The 19,664-nt window shown below is 41.6% G+C and overlaps 1 protein-coding gene across 8 annotated transcripts in view; it reads right to left on the bottom strand.

Moving 5' to 3' along the window:
- Positions 1–3,219: 3,219 nt before the first annotated feature.
- secisbp2l (SECIS binding protein 2-like) overlaps positions 3,220–19,664 on the bottom strand; it is an 84,723-nt gene continuing 68,278 nt past the window's right edge. For all 8 annotated transcript variants that reach the window (XM_078241390.1, XM_078241399.1, XM_078241396.1 and 5 more), the window contains 4 exons: positions 19,238–19,458; positions 18,990–19,144; positions 9,303–9,519; positions 3,220–7,307 (listed from right to left, as the gene is read on the bottom strand). In XM_078241390.1, coding sequence (XP_078097516.1) covers positions 6,667–7,307; positions 9,303–9,519; positions 18,990–19,144; positions 19,238–19,458 — 1,234 coding nt within the window. In that variant the 3' untranslated portion in view covers positions 3,220–6,666. The remainder of the gene's footprint in view (positions 7,308–9,302; positions 9,520–18,989; positions 19,145–19,237; positions 19,459–19,664) is intronic.

The raw sequence follows: 19,664 nt of genomic DNA, 5'->3' as shown, positions 1-19,664 counted from the left end.
AGGTGAAGAGACATTTCTTCACCCATTGAGTGGTGAGCCTGTGGAATTCATTATCACAGGAAGTAGTTGATGCCAAAACATTGAATGTATTCAAGAGGTGGCTGGATATAGCACTTGGGGCGAATGGGATCAAAGGTTATGGGGAGAAAGCAGGATTAGGCTATTGAGTTGGATGATCAGCCATGATCGTGATGAATGGCGGAGCAGGTTCGAAGGGCCAAATGGCCTCTTCCTATCGTCTATGTTTCTATGAATGCAGGCATACCAATTTAGGTTTGTGAAGGAATCAGACATCACAGAACAAGTCTCTTTCCCTCGGCGGTATATGTCTTTAATGTGAATCCACCCGCGGAAGATGGATATCTTTCACTTAACAGATAATAGACATGGGAAATCCTTCTGAGTAACAAAGAGTCATATAATTCACAATTAGGTGCTGCTGCAGCTCTGTAGGCATGACTGGTGAAACCATATACAAGCAGCAATATATCGCATTTCATGGATGTCCCATCTGATTTATATATAATCTTGTCATTGTAAATTGTATTATAAAATGATTAAAGTATAGGAAGCAAAAGCAAAATACTGCGGATGCTGGAATCAAACAAAAACAGAAAATGCTGGAAAATCTCAGCAGGTCTGACAGCATCTGTGGGGAGAGAATAGAGCCAGCGTTGAGTCTGGATGACCCTTCATCAGAGTATAGGAGGCTGTCATTTGCCCCATCGGGTGGGATTTCCCAGCTGCTTCCATCGGTGGGTTCCCTGGAAGTGGAGGGTGTGAACAATGGGAAAGCCCATTGACTGACAGAACTGGAAGACCTGTTGCAGCTAATGATGGGCCACCTCCACCACAAAACACTTCACAGTGGGGGGGGGGGGGGGTGATGGTGGCTACAATTGGAAATCCCATTGACAGCAATGGGACCAGAGGATCCCGCCGCGAGCAAACAACGCGCCGCCTATCGCTGCCGAGAAACCCAATGGTGGGAGGCTGGAGAATTCCGGCCATATAGTACCAAGATCATCCGTTTGTGTGCGCCAGTAACCTTCCTGAAACAATCTAACACAGCTGTGATGTGGTGGGGAAAGAGAATTTACTTTCCTTTTATGCTGTTTTACTTGAGTATGCATAGCTGAGTGTTTAAGAGTGTTAATAATTAACAGCTAACCCACTTAATAAAGTGAATAATTAAAAGGTTTGGATACGATCAATATTATAGATGAAAAAAAGAGTAATTTGCACGTAATATCCAGTATCATGTTGTACGTAAAACATCATAGAAACATAGAAAAACTACAGCACAAAACAGGCCCTTCGGCCCCACAAGTTGTGCCGAACATATCCCTACCTTTTAGGTCTACCTATAACCCTCCATCCTATTAAGTCCCATGTACTCATCCAGGAGTCTCTTAAAAGACCCTATTGAGTTTGCCTCCACCACCACTGACGGCAGTCGATTCCACTCGCCCACCACCCTCTGTGAAAAACTTCCCCCTAACATTTCCCCTGTACCTACCCCCCAGCACCTTAAACCTATGCCCTCTTGTAGCAGCCATTTCCACCCTGGGAAAAAACCTCTGAGAGTCCACCCGACCTATGCCTCTCAACATCTTATATACCTCTATTAGGTCTCCTCTCATCCTTCGTCTCTCCAAGGAGAAAAGACTGAGCTCCCTCAGCCTATCCTCATAAGGCATGCCACTCAATCCAGGCAACATCCTTGTAAATCGCCTCTGCACCCTTTCAATCTTTTCCACATCCTTCCTGTAATGAGGCGACCAGAACTGAGCACAGTACTCCAAGTGGGGTCTGACGAGGGTCTTATTTAGCTGCATCATTATCCCCGGACTCCTAAACTTAATCCCTCGATTGATAAAGGCCAGCACACCATACGCCTTCTCAACCGCCTCCTCCACCTGCGGGGCTGATTTTAGAGTCCTATGGACCCTACCCCAAGGTCCTTCTGATCCTCTACAGTACTAAGAGTCTTTCCCTTTATATTGTACTCCTTCATCCCATTTGACCTGCCAAAATGGACACTACGCATTTATCTGGGTTGAAGTCCATCTGCCACTTCTCCGCCCAGTCTTGCATCCGATCTATGTCCCTCTATAACTTCTGACATCCCTCCAGACTATCCACAACCCCACCAACCTTCGTGTCGTCGGCAAACTTACCAACCCATCCCTCCACTTCCTCATTCAGGTCATTTATGAAAATGACAAACAGCAAGGGTCCCAGAACAGATCCCTGGAGCACACCACTGGTGACCGACCTCCATTTAGAAAAAGACCCATCTATACACACACTCTGCTTCCTTTGGGCAAGCCAGTTCTGGATCCACAGGGCAGCAGCACCTTGGATTCCATGCCCTCTCACTTTTTCTAGAAGTGAGAGTGTCAACTTCATGTAGGGATTAATTTGGATTTAGTTTGGATATTCCATCGTCAGAAAACTCGAGACTCACCAATAAGGCTCAGGTAAGAATGGCCACTTAGGCAGAAGCATAAGGTAGATTGCTGCGAAGGAACATTACTCCAGCAAGGGATTCAGAGGAGAAAATGTACCAGGAGAACATCAGAATGTAAACCAGAAAAAAACCCACACGCATAAGGGATGTTCTTGCAACCTTTATAAATTACAGAATTCTACCAAAAACAGTTTCTGCAAAGTCCTTTGGCTCCTTGGTTAAAGGTCATAGAGCATGTTGACAAACAAAATGATAAAGGATTGTAACATTAGCTGCATAAGAAAACTGGCATGCTTCAAATGTTCAATTTTTATTTTAAAACCAGTTTGCTCATAATGTCACTTCATATATTCTAATTACATTTGGTTAATGTTGAGATTCTGGATCCAAACATACATGTGTGCAACAAAGGATTCGGATAAATTACCCACACTCTCATTTTCACTGGAGATGATAACAATGGAGTGGTTGAATGTACTTTATTTTTGATTTACTGAAAGGCAAACTGTAATATTGGTATAACTTAAACAAAGGGATGGCAATGTATACAAACATACTAGACAATACTATAGAACAGCATTATTTGCCCTGATTCTTCAGTATTACTGTACAATACTCCAAATTTGTTCATCTCCTAAACCTATGGAACAGAATTTGTACAGCCAAGTTGTGGACATTTGAATCCCATCTTTAAATGCTGTGAGCACAAATTAAACTATGAATGAATTACACAATGCAAGAAAATCTTCAATAATGTGGATAATTTATTTGTTATGGAAGGAAAGAAATTACTGATATTTACATAGTGCAAAGTATGCCTTTTTAATTTCTGAATTATGTACATTACAATGCAATGCAGTATGTTGTAATTTCATGCACATATAACATATAACCTTCATATAACTAATTTTCCAATCTTTACTTTGCACCTTCCTTTCTGTTTTGATTCATTTTCTAAAATTAACTTGAGACAATAAAATACAAAAAAGATATTAATTGTATTTCTTACTCAACATAAAACGAGGGGTACATTCCTGAATGTTTTCCCTTGCCTCTTTGAAGGGAACACAATCGCACAACTTAATTTACAGGATTGATTAGGCCAATCTGGTTCACATTTCCATAAAGTACAATTCATGTTCAGGTCAGTTCTCTCAATTGCAATTCCTTTGACACTTGAGCATTCGAAGCCTAATAAATCCTGTACTCACCGGCATGTAAACCTGGGAGTGTATCCAAACAGAAATGTTTGTGTCTCTCAATCTTTTGCTATTCAAAACACAAGCAATGTACATGAAAAAAAAAGGCGGGGGTTCCTTGTGATTGGAATAGGAGGATGATCCACTGGATTATCCGCACACCATTCATGTATAAATTGCAGATAACTACTGTTTGAAATTTAACATGGATGCTATTTCAAGTTAGTTTTAAAAACCATCACCTTGATGGAATGCACTTCCTTTCGAACAGTATTAATGTAGGATTTTACTTCAGGATATTAGTTTACATTATGAAGGAACCAAACTAAGGTAACCAACTCATTTTGAAAGTTGCTTTGCTTAATATATTAGTTCTTTATTACGAATTAAATACTGGAGATTGTTCAAAAGTCTCCACCATTTTGTATACCAATCGTTCTATTGCAGGTATAAATTCAATTTACAAATGCAATTAACTATTTCAAACAAAAAGATAAAAGTTTAAAAATATTTTCTTAAATGTCTTAACAGCACCAGAGGTTGCTATAGATCAAGTTGAACACCACCTACTGGTGTGACCAGGGAATACAGACTTCCAAGCACATCGAAATGTGGAAACGGCAAACACCATCTGTAAAACGCCAATAGCTTTTTTTTCCCCATCATTTCTATAAAGCAACAGAGTTTCCATAGTGAAAATGTTTCCGTGAGTGACCAGAATCACCAGCCAGGCGTTCCGTGTCCATTTTGAATGCGATGCAACATTCAATCCAATTTGGTTTCATCATAAACCATCTGAAAATTTAGCTCAGGCAGATGTGCAACTTAGCATCACCCATTGTTAAACAACACAACATGTGTCGGGATTAGCTTGTGTGTTAGTCAAGAAATGTCAATAGAGAAAACCTGCAGTTGGTTAGTGCACACTTCATTGAAGCCCTGCCACTCAGTAATAAAAGTAAGCATAATTTCTTTACACCGAGTACTGCAACTAGCAAACTTTTATTTAAACCTAGTAAATATTCAAGCAGAACTGACATCTGATAATTAATTGTTAAAGACATTAAAAATATGTTGCCCCTGTGCATTTTATGATACAATACATCCTGTGGATTTACCAAAACTACTGCCATCAATTCAATACAAAATAAATTTATTTGCACAATGATCATGATGCAAATAAAGTCACAGGTATGATTTGCCCGGTCTATAACTTTTGCTGAAGAAATTTCAGCTTAAATGGATCTAGGCTACTCATTTTTTTGAATGCAGGGTCAATTTTCAAATGCTATTATTAAGACACAAAAATATATTACCTCAGTAACTAGATTCATAAAGATAATCCATTGAGTATGTTACTCAAGTTACTGCAGTCATTGCTTATGCTACAGCACCACAGGTACAGTGTGTAACTATACAAGTAAAGGGTTCCAAAGTTTGTAGAAAAACACACCTAACTTGCATCCTCAGAAACTGCAAGCCTGATCAGATTAAAAAAGGAACCATTAGTTGATTAACTATATAACCACCATTGTTTTTGTTCATGTTTCTGTAAACCTATGTAGCACAATGCTGTAAGGAAAATATTAAAAAGAATTTTGCTTGGTCATCTCATTTAAAATTAATAGCATTTGCTAGTACTGTCCCATGCATGCATAAGGACGTACTTGTAAATTTAATAAATATAGAAATGTTTCACATTGTTTCAGGTTAAATCCCAAAAATCTTTTTTGGGTGAGTGGGTAGAAGGAAGAAATAGGAATTTAGAACTTGAGAATAAAGGGCTGCATAACACCCAATTGCCCATTTAATCAACTTTCTAAATATAAGTCAGGTCTACACTTATCTAACCCTGCCATAAGCAAATTCCAGGCCAATATCCACCATAAACCAGTAATGCTCTTTTTACAGCCAGTAATAGTCAACAGTTTTATTACATACACAAGTCTGGTCACATGCATCTTTTATCAACTTCAAGCTATTGCACATAACTGGATACCACTAGACTTTGAAGATGAAAAGAAGTAGTTTGTACAACGAGTGGATCCCTCAAAAATACCATCATTGCTTTTTAAATTCCTTACAGACAGAACTTAAAAAAAAAATCAGTCAAATTAAACTCTTGCTATAAAACTACTGCCACTTACGAGATGAATTTCTTGTAAATAGAACTACTGGCTTTTTCTCCACCAATTTTTACATTTTCTCCAAAGATTCCAAAAGGACTTTCATAAACCATCTAGAAAAAAAAACATTTATTTTATGATTCAAAATACACCAAACAATTTAGGTCAATGGAGAACAGGTTTTGAGATGGTACAAAACTTGCTAACATGTGATCTTACGACGACGTATCTATACGATTTCTAATTCAGATCATAAATCAGTGAAAGATTGAAATGACAAGGTTACAAAGAGCAAGTTCTTAATTTAAATTGTTCCTATACATGTTTAAGTGTTCCTGAGGTCGTTGTTTCGCTTACAGTAACCCTCCAGGTAGACTCGAATGATTGCTCACAAAAAGGTTTTGTACAGTTAGCCGTTTATTATAATGCTATGCAATTTGATTGAAATGGCAACAGAGGTGTTCTGAATCACATGCTTACAAGCAAAATTTGAATATTGTTTTAACCAAATCAAATGTTAAGAAAATAGTAAGTTACTAGGATAGAAGATCAAAATAAATTCAGACTTTGCAAGAGGGAGAAATAAATCAAATTAATTCTTTAATGTATTAAAGAAAGAAACTTCCAATTATTTTGCGGTTTTGTACACATGGCTTTTACACTACAGACTTGGGGAAACAATATGTACTAAACTAGATAGTTAACCTGCTTCAAATAAAGTGTAACCTTGAATGGGGGGAGCACAATGTTTTTAACAGCTGCTTGTGTTTCAATGCAAGAAATGACAAAACGATTTTTGTAATCCCACGAGTCTACCTAAAATAAATGTAGTTGTATAAAAGAGCTGCTGGTCCAGGTTCTAGAATTATTAGTGGGCTTGGCTCTCTGATTCTGCAGGCTGAGAGCTTTCACTCTCTGTTGTTGCATCCATCTGTTCCACTGTATCTAGTTCTTCTATGTCACTTTGTCCATTGTGATCTTCCTCTGTACTATCAATATTTTTGCCAAGCTGCAATGTTTCCAGTGTTTTTTGTGCTTCTGATACCCAATCATCAATTCTGCTGCTAAATGTTACCACAATGGCAACAGGTTCAGGGGCATAATCTTCCTCCTCTTCATCATCATCATCAACATCATCATCATCCTCTTCCTCCTCCTCCTCAAGCATATCTGGTACAAGAGTGCTGGTGGTGCTTATCATGGAGGAATTAAGAACATCTCTGCAGCTACCATCAAGGGATCCCGTCTCAGTGCTTTGCTGAGAGGCCCATTCTAACATATCGTCGGTCTTCCCTTCTTCCTTGTCTGAACCAGAGGATTTTGTAGTATGGGTTGTCTGACCCACAGAAGAGCCAGTGGTTATCCCCAAGATTGGTTTGCTGGCACTGCCTACGACTGCTGGCAAACTTGAAGACTTATCCAGAACAGTTGTTGCACTTGGTGTGGGTTTCTCACTCTCAGGACATTCAGGTGCATCAGTGGCCTCGACCATATTTCGCCAGTTTGTTTCTAAATAAGAAAAAAGGCATTTTAAAATTATGAAATGACATTTGTGGAGGTACATAAAAAGGGAACATTGCAAGAAATCTTCTAAATTCTTGAGAATGATGGCATTTTGAAATTACTTTTCATTTTGGTCATCCTATTGTAGAAAGGATATTATTAAACTAGAAAGAGTGCAGAAAAGATTTACTAGGATACTACTGGGACTTGACGGTTTGAGTTATAAGGAGAGGCTGGATAGACTGGGACTTCTGTCTCTGGAGCGTAGGAGGCTTAGGGATGATCTTATAGAGGTCTATAAAATAATGAGCGGCATAGATCAGCGAGTCAATATCTTTTCCCAAAGGTAGGGAAGTCTAAACCTAGAGGGCATAGATTTAAGGTGAGAGGGGAGAGATACAAAAGGGTCCAGAGGGGCAATTTTTTCACACAGAGGGTGGTGAGTCTCTGGAACAAGCTGCCAGAGGTAGCAGTAGAGGCAGGTACAATTTTGTCTTTTAAAAACCAGTTACATGGGCAAGGGTGGGTATAGAGGGATATGGGCCAAATGTGGGCAATTGGGATTAGCTTAGGGCTTAAAAAATGGACAGCATGGACAAGCTGGGCCAAAGGGCCTGTTTCCATGCTGTAAACCTCTATGACTGTATGACTATTCAATTCTCAAAGACTGTGCATCTTAACATGATACATTACAGAAATGAACAAGACGATAAGAGTTATTTTCACAGGACACAGAGTTCCATACAACTATAATACACCATACAATAAAAGAAACCCAATTCTTAAGTCTTAGTGAATCCAAATGGCTATTTTTCAAATAAAGATTGATGCTAAAGACAGGGTAGAAACCTGCGAGATGTAACCCACAAAATATCCACGATTTAACCTTTTCCCTATAGCTCAATATAAAAGTGCAATAGAAAAACTGAATGTGCTTGTAAATTAATCTGTACAAAATTTTACTGCTACTCAAATTCAATCATGCATCCCAATCACTATTTTACATATTACATTTGGGAAAGCAAGCGGCAATATAGACGCAAAAACAGAAAATGCTGGAAATACTTCGGTCAGACAGCATCAGTGGAGAGATAAGAGAGTTAATGAGCGAGGATCTCATATAAACTTATAAAATTCTAACAGGGTTAGACAGGGTAGATTCAGAAAGAATGTTCCGAATGGTGGGGGAGTCCAAAACTAGAGGTCATAGTTTGAGGTTAAGGGGTAAATCATTTAGAACCGAGGTGAGGAGAAATTTCTTCAACCAGAGGGTGTTGAATCTGTGGAATTCACTCGCACAGAAAGTAGTTGAGGCCAAAACATTGGCTGATTTCAAGAAGAAATTAGATATAGCTCTTGGGGCTAAAGGGATCAAGGGATATGGGAGGAGGGGGGGGGGGGGGGGGGACGGAAATCAGGATATTGAATTCGATGATCAGCCATGATCAAAACGAATGGTGGAGCAGGCTCGAAGGGCCAAATGGCCTACTCTTGCTTCTAGTTTCTTTGTTTCTATTAATGGTTCAGGTCAATGATTCTTCATTGGATCAGTTTTTATTTCTGATTTCCAAAATCTGCAGTATTTTACTTTTGAATTACTGCAATATAGATCTATTCCAAGGCAACTCTAACATAACAAATATGTCTTTAATAACAAAGTAAAATTCAAACATGCACCAGAACAATAAACATACAAAATGGAAGTAGGCCATTCGGCCCCTTGAGGCTGCTCTGCCATTCAATGACATAATGGCTAATCTGTAAACTTTTTGAAAATCAAGGCCAATCACAATCTTGCTAACAAAGACACTTTGCCTTTTACAGTATAGTTAACCAATGCCTTTTTAAAATTTGGGATTAACATTAACTAATAGGTCTGCATTATTACATAATTAGACCATAAGACCATAAGACATTCCATTATTGTTTAATGTGGTGGAAGTGATGCGCATTACACAATGTTACCCAGATGGCAAATGTGATCCAAGATTGATTGCTTACCATATTCCTTCTCATTCACTTCGGAAATGGGTTCAGATATTACGCTGCAGAATGAAATTGCACTTGCTGCAGAAGGGTTGCGAGAATGGCCCATGTGCGGTACCTTTCTGGTGTGCTTCAAGGCCTCCTCAGCTTGCTCTTGTTCCAAAGCCGTCACCATATCGCGGTATGCCTTACGGGCTTCCTCAGTTAATGCCACCAATTTATTGAACAAGCTCTAAATATGGAAATTAAACAACTGTTTATTTGAAGTTACATTATCTATCAAAAGGAAGCCATCAACATACCGCAGTAAGCCAGAGTGATAAAATCGCAAAGGACATTGTTCACTTAAGATACTTTAACAGTTAATAATCCTACCTGTCCATGATGTGTGAAGCTACTGAGTTGATAAGGAAGGGAGGGTGGCTCAAGAATTTAGTAAGGGAGCTAGGGAATATGGGGCCAGGTGGCTGAACATAAATACAAGATATTCCAGGACCCAGTAGGGGAGGAATGAAGAGCTTTAGAGATGTGGTGGGTTTCAGGGTGGGAGGAGGTTACAGAGATAGGAAGAGCAAAGACGTGAAGGAAATTAAATAAAGCGATGAGAATATTAAATTAGAGGCATTGGGAGGACTAGGAGTCAATGTTGTGACAGTGAGCTTGGTGAGGGATAGGATACAAATTTATGTAAGAGGTGAAATTTAGATAGCATTAAAGAAGGGAAGGTTGGCTAAGAGAACACTTGAATCCAGGAAGTGACAAAGGCATGGACAAGAGAGTTTCAGAAAAACATGGATTAAGGCAGGAGTGGAGACGGCTAATGTTATGATAATGGCTTTGGTCTTTCCAATGTTTAGCCAGAGGAAATTGCGGGTCATTTAAAACATTTTTCTGGTTAAGAGTCCCACGGCACAGATAGGAAATTAGAGCCACTTGGGTTGCTATGGATAAGAAGTTTTGTAGTTCATAACTGTACCAGAAGATTACCTATTTTTCAATTTGCCAATTTTAAGAACAAAGATTAAAATACCTTGCAAATTATTGGTCCATGGGTTTAAAGTTATACTATGAAAAACATTATAATATTTAAAGCACATAAAATTAAAAGGCAGCCATTCAAAGCCAATTGAGTTTTCTTTTAAAAAAAGGCATGTCATTCAAAAAAGTGTGAATTATTTTGAAAATTTAAGGATTTTATTGGTTGGGAGTAATTAGATATGAAGAAATAATCCAAAAAGATGCCTCTTAACTTTCTTGAACCTAGAGTTCAAATTCTTGAGATAAATGAAGTAATAAATCAAACAACAAATTGGCCAAATAATAGGAAACAAGTATAGGAATAAACCGAAGGCGCTCAAATTGGACCCCTGTGATCAGTGGAATCTGTTCACCGTGATTTATACACTATATTCCTCTGCATGGATCACTACCCTGACTTGTTAGAGGCTTGTGCGTTCCGATGATCTTTTGAGTGATGCTATCAGGAGCTCCTTGCTCCTCATAGGGCTACCCTTGGCAGTAAGATGTGGAGATGCCGGCGTTGGACTGGGGTAAACCCAGTAAGAAGTTTAACAACACCAGGTTAAAATCCAACAGGTTTATTTGGTAGCAAAAGCAACTTTTGCTAGTAAGATGATGCCAGACAAAGCGTGATCCAAGAAGTCTTTACTGGCAGAGCAGGCAAAAGCAATGTGTGTACCACCGGCTGCGAAGACACAGGACGGCTACAGTGGCAAGGTGATCCCGGCCATTGTGATTTGACATGTCACCAAAATTTGATCACCAACCTGTCAAGATCGTGTGGACCGTGACAGTGCACCAAAGTCCCCATGTTAAATAAAGTCATGCGCAGACTTCGACCCAGGGTCCAACTGCCACGTACTGTATTGATCAGTTATCCATACTCCTGTACCCTGACCATGGTGTACGAGCATAGTCAACACCAAGGCGGGTTTGCCGACAATGTTACTCCTAGAACAAGAATGAGCAGCCTTCATTGCCTGGCAGAACAACCCAACGTTCGACTTAAGGAAGCAGCATTTCCCAAATCCAAAAGATAAAGACATACGGTGGGAAGGGAAAGCCTGAGAGATCCAACAATATGCTGGGCATCATGACAGGCAAAGCTTTTTTGAAACCTTTGGAATCAACATTTCTTAATGATGACAAGGTCACCACTGAAAAAAACATTTTGAACAACTCCTCCACTGGGAATCCACAGGAACAGGTGATACTCTCCAGGTTATTCCCTGGTGGGGAATCTATGGGTGAACCAGCAACAATGGCAGAGTTGCAACAAGCAACCAAATGGATGAAAAAAGGACAAAACCTTTGGCCTTGATGGTATCAGCTGAGATCTTCAAATACTGGAGGACATTTACTCACATTAAAACTCCAGGCATTCATCCTACGGATTTGGGAGGAAAGAGAACTTACCCCAACCGCATAATTGTGGAATGTGACAATTGTAACCATCTTCAAGAATGGGAGATTGATCATTCTTTGGTAACTATCAAGATAGTTTCCCCTCGTCTATAGCGGGAAAAATCTTGACATACATTCTCCTGAATCACCTACTTCCTGTGGCTGAGGAAACCCTCCCAAAGCCAGAGTGCGAGTTTAGACTTTCCAGCGGAAACGCCAATATGGCCTCTGTTGCCAGACAAATCCAAGAAAAGTGAGATCACTAGGAACTCTTCTTCACAATCATGACCAAAGCATTTGACTCAGTAAATTGCAAGGCCCTACGGATTGTTCTTAAAAAAAAAAGTTTGGATGTCCAAGAAACTTTAATCACAATTCTGCTATTGCTTCATGATGATGACATGACTACAATTGTCTTGGGTAGGAGATCTGAAACTGACACCTTCAGAAGCGGGATAAAGCAAGATTGTCTGACAGCTGCCAAACTATTTACAAACTGCCTGATATTTCTTTGATTTGATGCAAACTGCCTGACAATGGCCATTCACCCTCAAAGATCAATTGCCCTTTGGTGTCAGTATTAAAATAACACCTGCATGGAAAGCTCTTTAACCTCAATCGCCTCCATGTGAAAACCAAATTGACCATGATCTATAGTTTGCAGATGACTGCCAAATCATGGCCCATTTGCAAGCCACCCTACAATCTCTTCGAATCTGCATAAAGATGTTTGACATGTTGTGACCGTTGGAAAAACAAAAACATCTGGTCAGCCAAATATTCCACCTCCCTAATATATAAAAGAACAAAGAAAATTACAGCACAGGAACAGGCCCTTCGGCCCTCCAAGCCTGCATCTACCATGCTGCCCGACTTAACTAAAACCCCTTACCCTTCCGGGGACCATATCCCTCTATTCCCATCCTATTCATGTATTTGTCAAGACGTCCCTTAAAAGTCACTACCGTATCCGCTTCCACTACCTCCCCCGGCAACATGTTCCAGGCACTATGTTGAAGGAGAGACTCTGAAAAATGTTGAACATTCCCCATACCTTGGCAACCACCACTCTCAAAAAGCCACCCATTAAGTTAAAACTTATTAGTTACAAATAAGGCTTACATTAACACTGCAATGAAGTGAAATTCCCCTAGTTACCACAGTCCGGCGCCCGTTTGGGTCAATGCACCTAACCACCTAACTCATTAATGAGGAGATCCAACACCAGATCAGTTGCATCAGCTCACTACGGCAGCAAGTGTTTGACAACTAAGAGTGTAAGTTAACAAAACTGTCACCATGTTCCTGTACTGCAGTGAGACCTGGACTGTGCATCAGCAACACGTAAGAGCACCAGAGAAATTTCATCAGCAATGCCTCTGCCGGATTCAATGGAGGACTGTCAAACAAACGCTATGGCCTTTGTGAAGCCAGCTCCACAAGCATTCAGGCAAAGCTCCTGCAAAATCAACTTTGATGGACTTGATGGTTGAAAATCATCTCTTCCCCAACCCCTCCCACCGGTTCTTGTTTTCTCAAACGGCCAACGTACCTGGGAAGAACAAAGAAAATGCTTCAAAGACACTCTGACGCTCTTCCTGAAATCCGGCAGCACTGACAGTAATGAATGGGAAGAGCTTGCTACCAACCATTCAAACTGGCAAAAACTCATCCATCAAGCTGCATCACACTTTGAGTCACAATGTCTTGGAGACAGAATGCTGGCAGAGAAGGTCAGAAAAGGAAAACAATTCCTGCACTATGGAGTCCATGACCTCGTGGGACATCCCAAAGATCCATGAAGAGGCCTGTTCAGTCATATGGAGGCCAATGGCAGAAATCCATGATCCTGAGTAGACATCACCCTTGAATCGAGGAACAGCTGACTGATGGTATGCCATATTGTTAGCTTTTCCAGCACTGTCAATGAAAATTTGCTCCTGTAGCACTTCAATACTGCAAATCAGTTAAATCAGCCTTTTCAGGCCTCTCTGCCAGAGGATCACAGGGAGGTGATGGGGCTGGCCATCTAGGTGGTCGGGACTGTTGGAAATTTGGAGAACGAAGCTTGCCTGGAGAGGTCTGGGAGGCCAGTGAGGGGGTGTTGCAGGCCTGGCCAGCGATCGGAAGGCTGGCAATGCGGGGCCAGTGCACATGCGCCAATATTGGCATTGACAGGTTGGCGTATGTGCAGTGGCCTGCTCAGTGCTATGCTGCCAGCCTATCAAGCGGGACTAGGCCCCGCTCGAGATTTTCAGAGGGAATCCTGCTAGGGCACTCTGTGGCAGTCAGAATAGAACATAGAACATAGAACATAGAACATTACAGCGCAGAACAGGCCCTTCGGCCCACGATGTTGCACCGACCAGTTAAAAAAAAAACTGTGACCCTCCAACCTAAACCAATTTCTTTTCGTCCATGAACCTATCTACGGATCTCTTAAACGCCCCCAAACTAGGCGCATTTACTACTGATGCTGGCAGGGCATTCCAATCCCTCACCACCCTCTGGGTAAAGAACCTACCCCTGACATCGGTTCTATAACTACCCCCCCTCAATTTAAAGCCATGCCCCCTCGTGCTGGATTTCTCCATCAGAGGAAAAAGGCTATCACTATCCACCCTATCTAAACCTCTAATCATCTTATATGTTTCAATAAGATCCCCTCTTAGCCGCCGCCTTTCCAGCGAAAACAATCCCAAATCCCTCAGCCTCTCCTCATAGGATCTCCCCTCCATACCAGGCAACATCCTGGTAAACCTCCTCTGCACCCTCTCCAAAGCCTCCACATCCTTCCTGTAATGTGGGGACCAGAACTGCACACAGTACTCCAAGTGCGGCCGCACCAGAGTTGTGTACAGTTGCAACATAACGCTACGACTCCTAAATTCAATCCCCCTACCAATAAACGCCAAGACACCATATGCCTTCTTAACAACCTTATCTACTTGATTCCCAACTTTCAGGGATCTATGCACACATATACCTAGATCCCTCTGCTCCTCCACACTATTCAAAGTCCTCCCGTTAGCCCTATACTCAACACATCTGTTATTCCTACCAAAGTGAATTACCTCACACTTCTCCGCATTAAACTCCATCCGCCACCTCTCGGCCCAACTTTGCAACCTGTCTAAGTCTTCCTGCAAACTACGACACCCTTCCTCACTGTCTACCACGCCACCGACTTTAGTGTCATCAGCAAATTTGCTAATCCACCCAACTATACCCTCATCCAGATCATTAATAAATATTACAAACAGCAGTGGCCCCAAAACAGATCCCTGAGGTACACCACTTGTAACCGCACTCCATGATGAATATTTACTATCAACCACCACCCTCTGTTTCCTATCCGCTAGCCAATTCCTGATCCAATTTCCTAGATCACCCCCAATCCCATACATCTGCATTTTCTGCAGAAGCCTACCATGGTGAACCTTATCAAACGCCTTACTAAAATCCATATATACCACGTCCACTGCCCTGCCCCCATCCACCTCCTTGGTCACTTTCTCAAAAAACTCAATAAGGTTAGTAAGGCACGACCTACCTGCCACAAAACCATGCTGACTATCACCTATCAATTCATTACTCTCCAAATAACTATAAATCCTATCCCTTATAATTTTTTCCAACATCTTGCCGACAACAGAAGTGAGACTCACCGGTCTATAATTCCCGGGGAAGTCTCTGTTCCCCTTCTTAAACAATGGGACAACATTCGCTAACCTCCAATCTTCTGGTACTATACCAGAGGCCAACGACGACCTGAAGATCAGAGCCAGAGGCTCTGCAATCACTTCTCTTGCCTCCCAGAGAATCCTTGGATAAATCCCATCCGGACCAGGGGATTTATCTATTTTCAGACCCTCCAGAATATCCTGCACATCCTCCTTATCAACTGTAATACTGTCTATTCTACTCCCTTGCAACCCAGTGTCCTCCTCAGCTATATTCATGTCCCCTTGCGTGAACACCGAAGAGAAATATTGGTTCAATGCTTCACCAATCTCCTCCGGTTCCACACATAACTTCCCTCTGCCATCTATAACTGGCCCTAAACTTGCCCTAACCAACCTTCTGTTCTTGACATACCTATAGAACGCCTTAGGATTCTCTTTAACCCTATCCGCCAAAGTCTTCTCATGTCCCCTTTTAGCCCTTCTAAGCTCGCTCTTCAACTCCCTCTTAGCCAATCTAAAGCTTTCTAGTGCACTACCCGAGTGCTCACGTCTCATCCGAACATAAGCCTCCTTTTTCTTTTTAACCAACAAAGAAACTTTTTTGGTGCACCACGGTTCCCTAGCCCTACCAATTCCTCCTTGCCTGACAGGGACATACCTATCACAGACTCGCAGTAGCTGCTCCTTGAAAAAACTCCACATGTCGGACGTTCCCAGTCCCTGTAATCTCCTAGTCCAACCTATGTTTCCTAATTCTCTCCTAATAGCCTCATAATTACCCTTCCCCCAGCTAAAACCACTGGCCCGAGGTTCATGCCTATCCCTTTCCATCACTAAGGTGAACGTAACCGAATTGTGGTCACTATCACCAAAATGCACACCAACTTCCAAGTCTAGCACCTGGTCTGGCTCATTTCCCAGCACCAGATCCAATATAGCCTCACCTCTAGTTGGCCTGTCTACATACTGAGTCAAAAAACCTTCCTGCACGCTTTGAACAAAAACTGACCCCTCTAACGAGCTAGAGCTATAACAATTCCAGTCAATATTAGTCAAGTTAAAATCCCCCATAACAATTGCCCTATTACTATCACTCCTAAGCAGGATTGACTCCGCAATCCTTTCCTCAACCTCTCTAGAACTTTTAGGAGGTCTATAAAAGACTCCCAACAGGGTGACCTCTCCTCTCCTATTTCTAATCTCCGCCCATACTACCTCAACAGATAAGTCCTCATCAAACCTCCTCTCTGACACTGTGATACAATCTCTGACCAATAATGCTACCCCTCCCCCTCTTCTACCTCCTTCCCTACTTCGACTAAAACATTTGAACCCCGGGACCTGCAGCATCCATTCCTGCCCCTGCTCTATCCATGTCTCTGAAATAGCCACAACATCGAAGTCCCAGGTACTGATCCACGCTGCAAGTTCACCCACTTTATTGCGAATACTCCTGGCATTGAAGTATACACATTTCAAACCCTGCTCCACCCCACCTCTGCAATGCCGTGCATTGCAGTCCCCATCCATGCATCCCTCACTTTCAGCCCCACTACTCAGGATCCCTCCCCCCCCCCGAATCAGTTTAAACCTCCCTGCATGGCCTTAGCAAATTTACCCCCCAGGATATTGGTCCCCTTCTGATTAAGGTGTAGACCATCCTTCTCATAGAGGTCACACCTTCCCCAGTACGAGCCCCAATTGCTTAAGTACCTGAACCCCTCCCTCCTGCACCATCCCCTCAGCCATGAATTCAAACCTTCCCTCTCCCTATTCCTCTCTAAACTATCCCGTGGTACAGGCAAGAGTCCAGAGATAACCACTCTGTCAGTCTTGGCCTTTAGTTTCCACCCCAACTCCATAAATCCCTGCCTAATATCCCCTTCCCCTATCCTCCCTATGTCGTGTGTCCCCACATGTACAATAACTTGTGGTTTATCTCCCTCCCCCCTAAGAGTCCTGAATACCCTGTCAGACACATCCCGGACCCCAGCCCCTGGTAGGCAACACACCAACCCTGAGTCCCTACCTTTAGTTCCGACCCTCCTATCTGTCCCCTTAATTGTGGAGTCCCCAATCACAAGGCCCAGTCTTTTACAGCCCCTAACCACCTGAGCTTTCTCACTCGGCTCACCCCCAGAGATCTGCTCTCTATGCTCAGTTGATTCCTCCTCAACTGTAGCCTCCAGCACCGAAAACCTATTATGTGGGGGATTCAATCAGAAAATCACGTTAAAAAAAAAACCAGTGGGAGTTACTCCCGTTTTCACACGAATCGGGATAATATTTTGGGAGAATTCCAGCCCAAATCTTATTCGCCAAAATCTTCTCCCATTTGTGTTTCCCCCCCAAAGAATAATCCATTGTTTTGCAAAGAATAATCCATTGCTCTTTGGGTGCAAGGATCAGATTAACAAGACTATAAGGAAAAGGAGCAGGAATAGACCAAGTAACATCAAATGACCTTCTTTGATGTTTCACAAGCAAGAATGAATTTTGCAGCTTGTTGAGTTGAGGGTGAAGAATGCAACAACTTGCGGGAATGCCAATTATAACGGAATTCACCTGTCTTGCAATTTGTGTGGAGTCAATTTATTTCTGATCATACTATGCACAGTAGACCCTTCAGATATAAAATGCCTGGCACAATGTGTATTAATCTTCACTAACAAGTAAAGAATTAAGAGTTTGAAGCCATTGAGATGATATCAAAATCTTAAATCTCAGTTCAATCTATCTTTTTTTAAAAAAATGAAATATTCAATAACCGATGATCAATCCAAACCCAGACAGGGCGGTGGAGACAGTGTCAAGTGTAGACTGCTTGCTGGAAAGAGTTTGATACTGTAGACATGAATACTTTAAAATGTTTTTCATTCATGGTTAATGCGTTTGTCTTGTATTTAATTTTTTGCCATGAGGTGAAGATGCCAGCGTTGGACAGGGGTGGGCACAGTAAGTCTCACAACGCCAGGTTAAAGTCCAACAGGTTTATTTGGAGCGTTGCTCCGAAAGCTCGTGATTCCTAATATAACCTGTTGGGACTTTAACCTGGTGTTGTGAGACTATTTAATTTTTTTGCAGCATCCTACTGCCGTTTCCCTGTAAATAAAGTGTTCTCTTAGACTGATCAATCAGCAAAGGCATACTGCTACGTGGATCTATGTGTAGCAATCAATGATATAACTAACAAGCAAAGGGCTGGCTCAGTCAATTAGACGGCAGTCATGACGTGGAGATGCCGGAGTTGGACTGGGGTGAACACAGTAAGAAGTTTAACAACACCAGGTTAAAGTCCAACAGGTTTATTTGGTAGCAAAAGCCACACAAGCTTTCGGAGCCTTTATTTACAGGGAAACAGCAGTAGGATGCTGCAAAAAATTAAATAGTCTCACAACGCCAGGTTAAAGTCCAACAGGTTTATTTGGAGCATTGCTCCGAAAGCTTGCGTGGCTTTTGCTACCAAATAAATCTGCTGGACTTTAACCCGTTGTTAAATTTCTTACTCAGTCAATTAGAAGCAAATTCCATTGTATAGCTTTTGTGCTAACTTTAAGGTGGAAGTAGCATAACTGAAAAGCTAAAAACATACCTCAGCACCACTGTAGTTGAAGATCCCCACAACACTTACAGGAACAAGTTTATTCACACAACGACCAAGAGCTTTACGCCCAAGAGCAAAAACAAAAGGAATTTCTTGCTCCCGAGCCATGGCAATCACATTGTACAAAGCTTCATCTAGTCCACCTGAGGGGAAGAGTAAAATGAGGATGAATTAGACAAAATATTATTTCAACATTGCGTGCCTCCAATAGCTCAAGAAAATACTGCCTACTGTACCTTTTGACTGAATTTTCTCACAGTTTGGAGAGATGATGACACATTTAATCTTTTTTAATTTCATATGCTTGGTCACTTCACGCAGACCCATGACAAGCCGCCTCTTCATTTTGGCTTTGATTGGATCTTTCTGGTAAATCCGTTCTTGAAAGCGAACAAGCTCTTGCAACAACAGTGTCACACATTCATCAATATCTTTACTAAGAACTTGGTTACAGTATCTGGTAAGGGGAACAAATTAAAAATGAAAAAAAAAACATTATTTCCAAACAGGGTTCAAGTGTTAGCAACTGCAGTGCTGATAAAATTACACTGAAAGAAGTCATGAGACTGTTCGAAGAACTTACTAGGGTCCACGCGGCAATGTTAATGGGCTATTTAAATTTGTGGGGCATTCACAAACAACTGGACACCTGTACTCGCATAC

Source organism: Mustelus asterias, chromosome 24 (assembly GCF_964213995.1).
Source record: "Mustelus asterias chromosome 24, sMusAst1.hap1.1, whole genome shotgun sequence".
NCBI lineage: Eukaryota > Metazoa > Chordata > Chondrichthyes > Carcharhiniformes > Triakidae > Mustelus > Mustelus asterias.
Note: the sequence above shows the minus strand (reverse complement) of the source record. Positions and strands in the feature narration are given on the sequence as shown.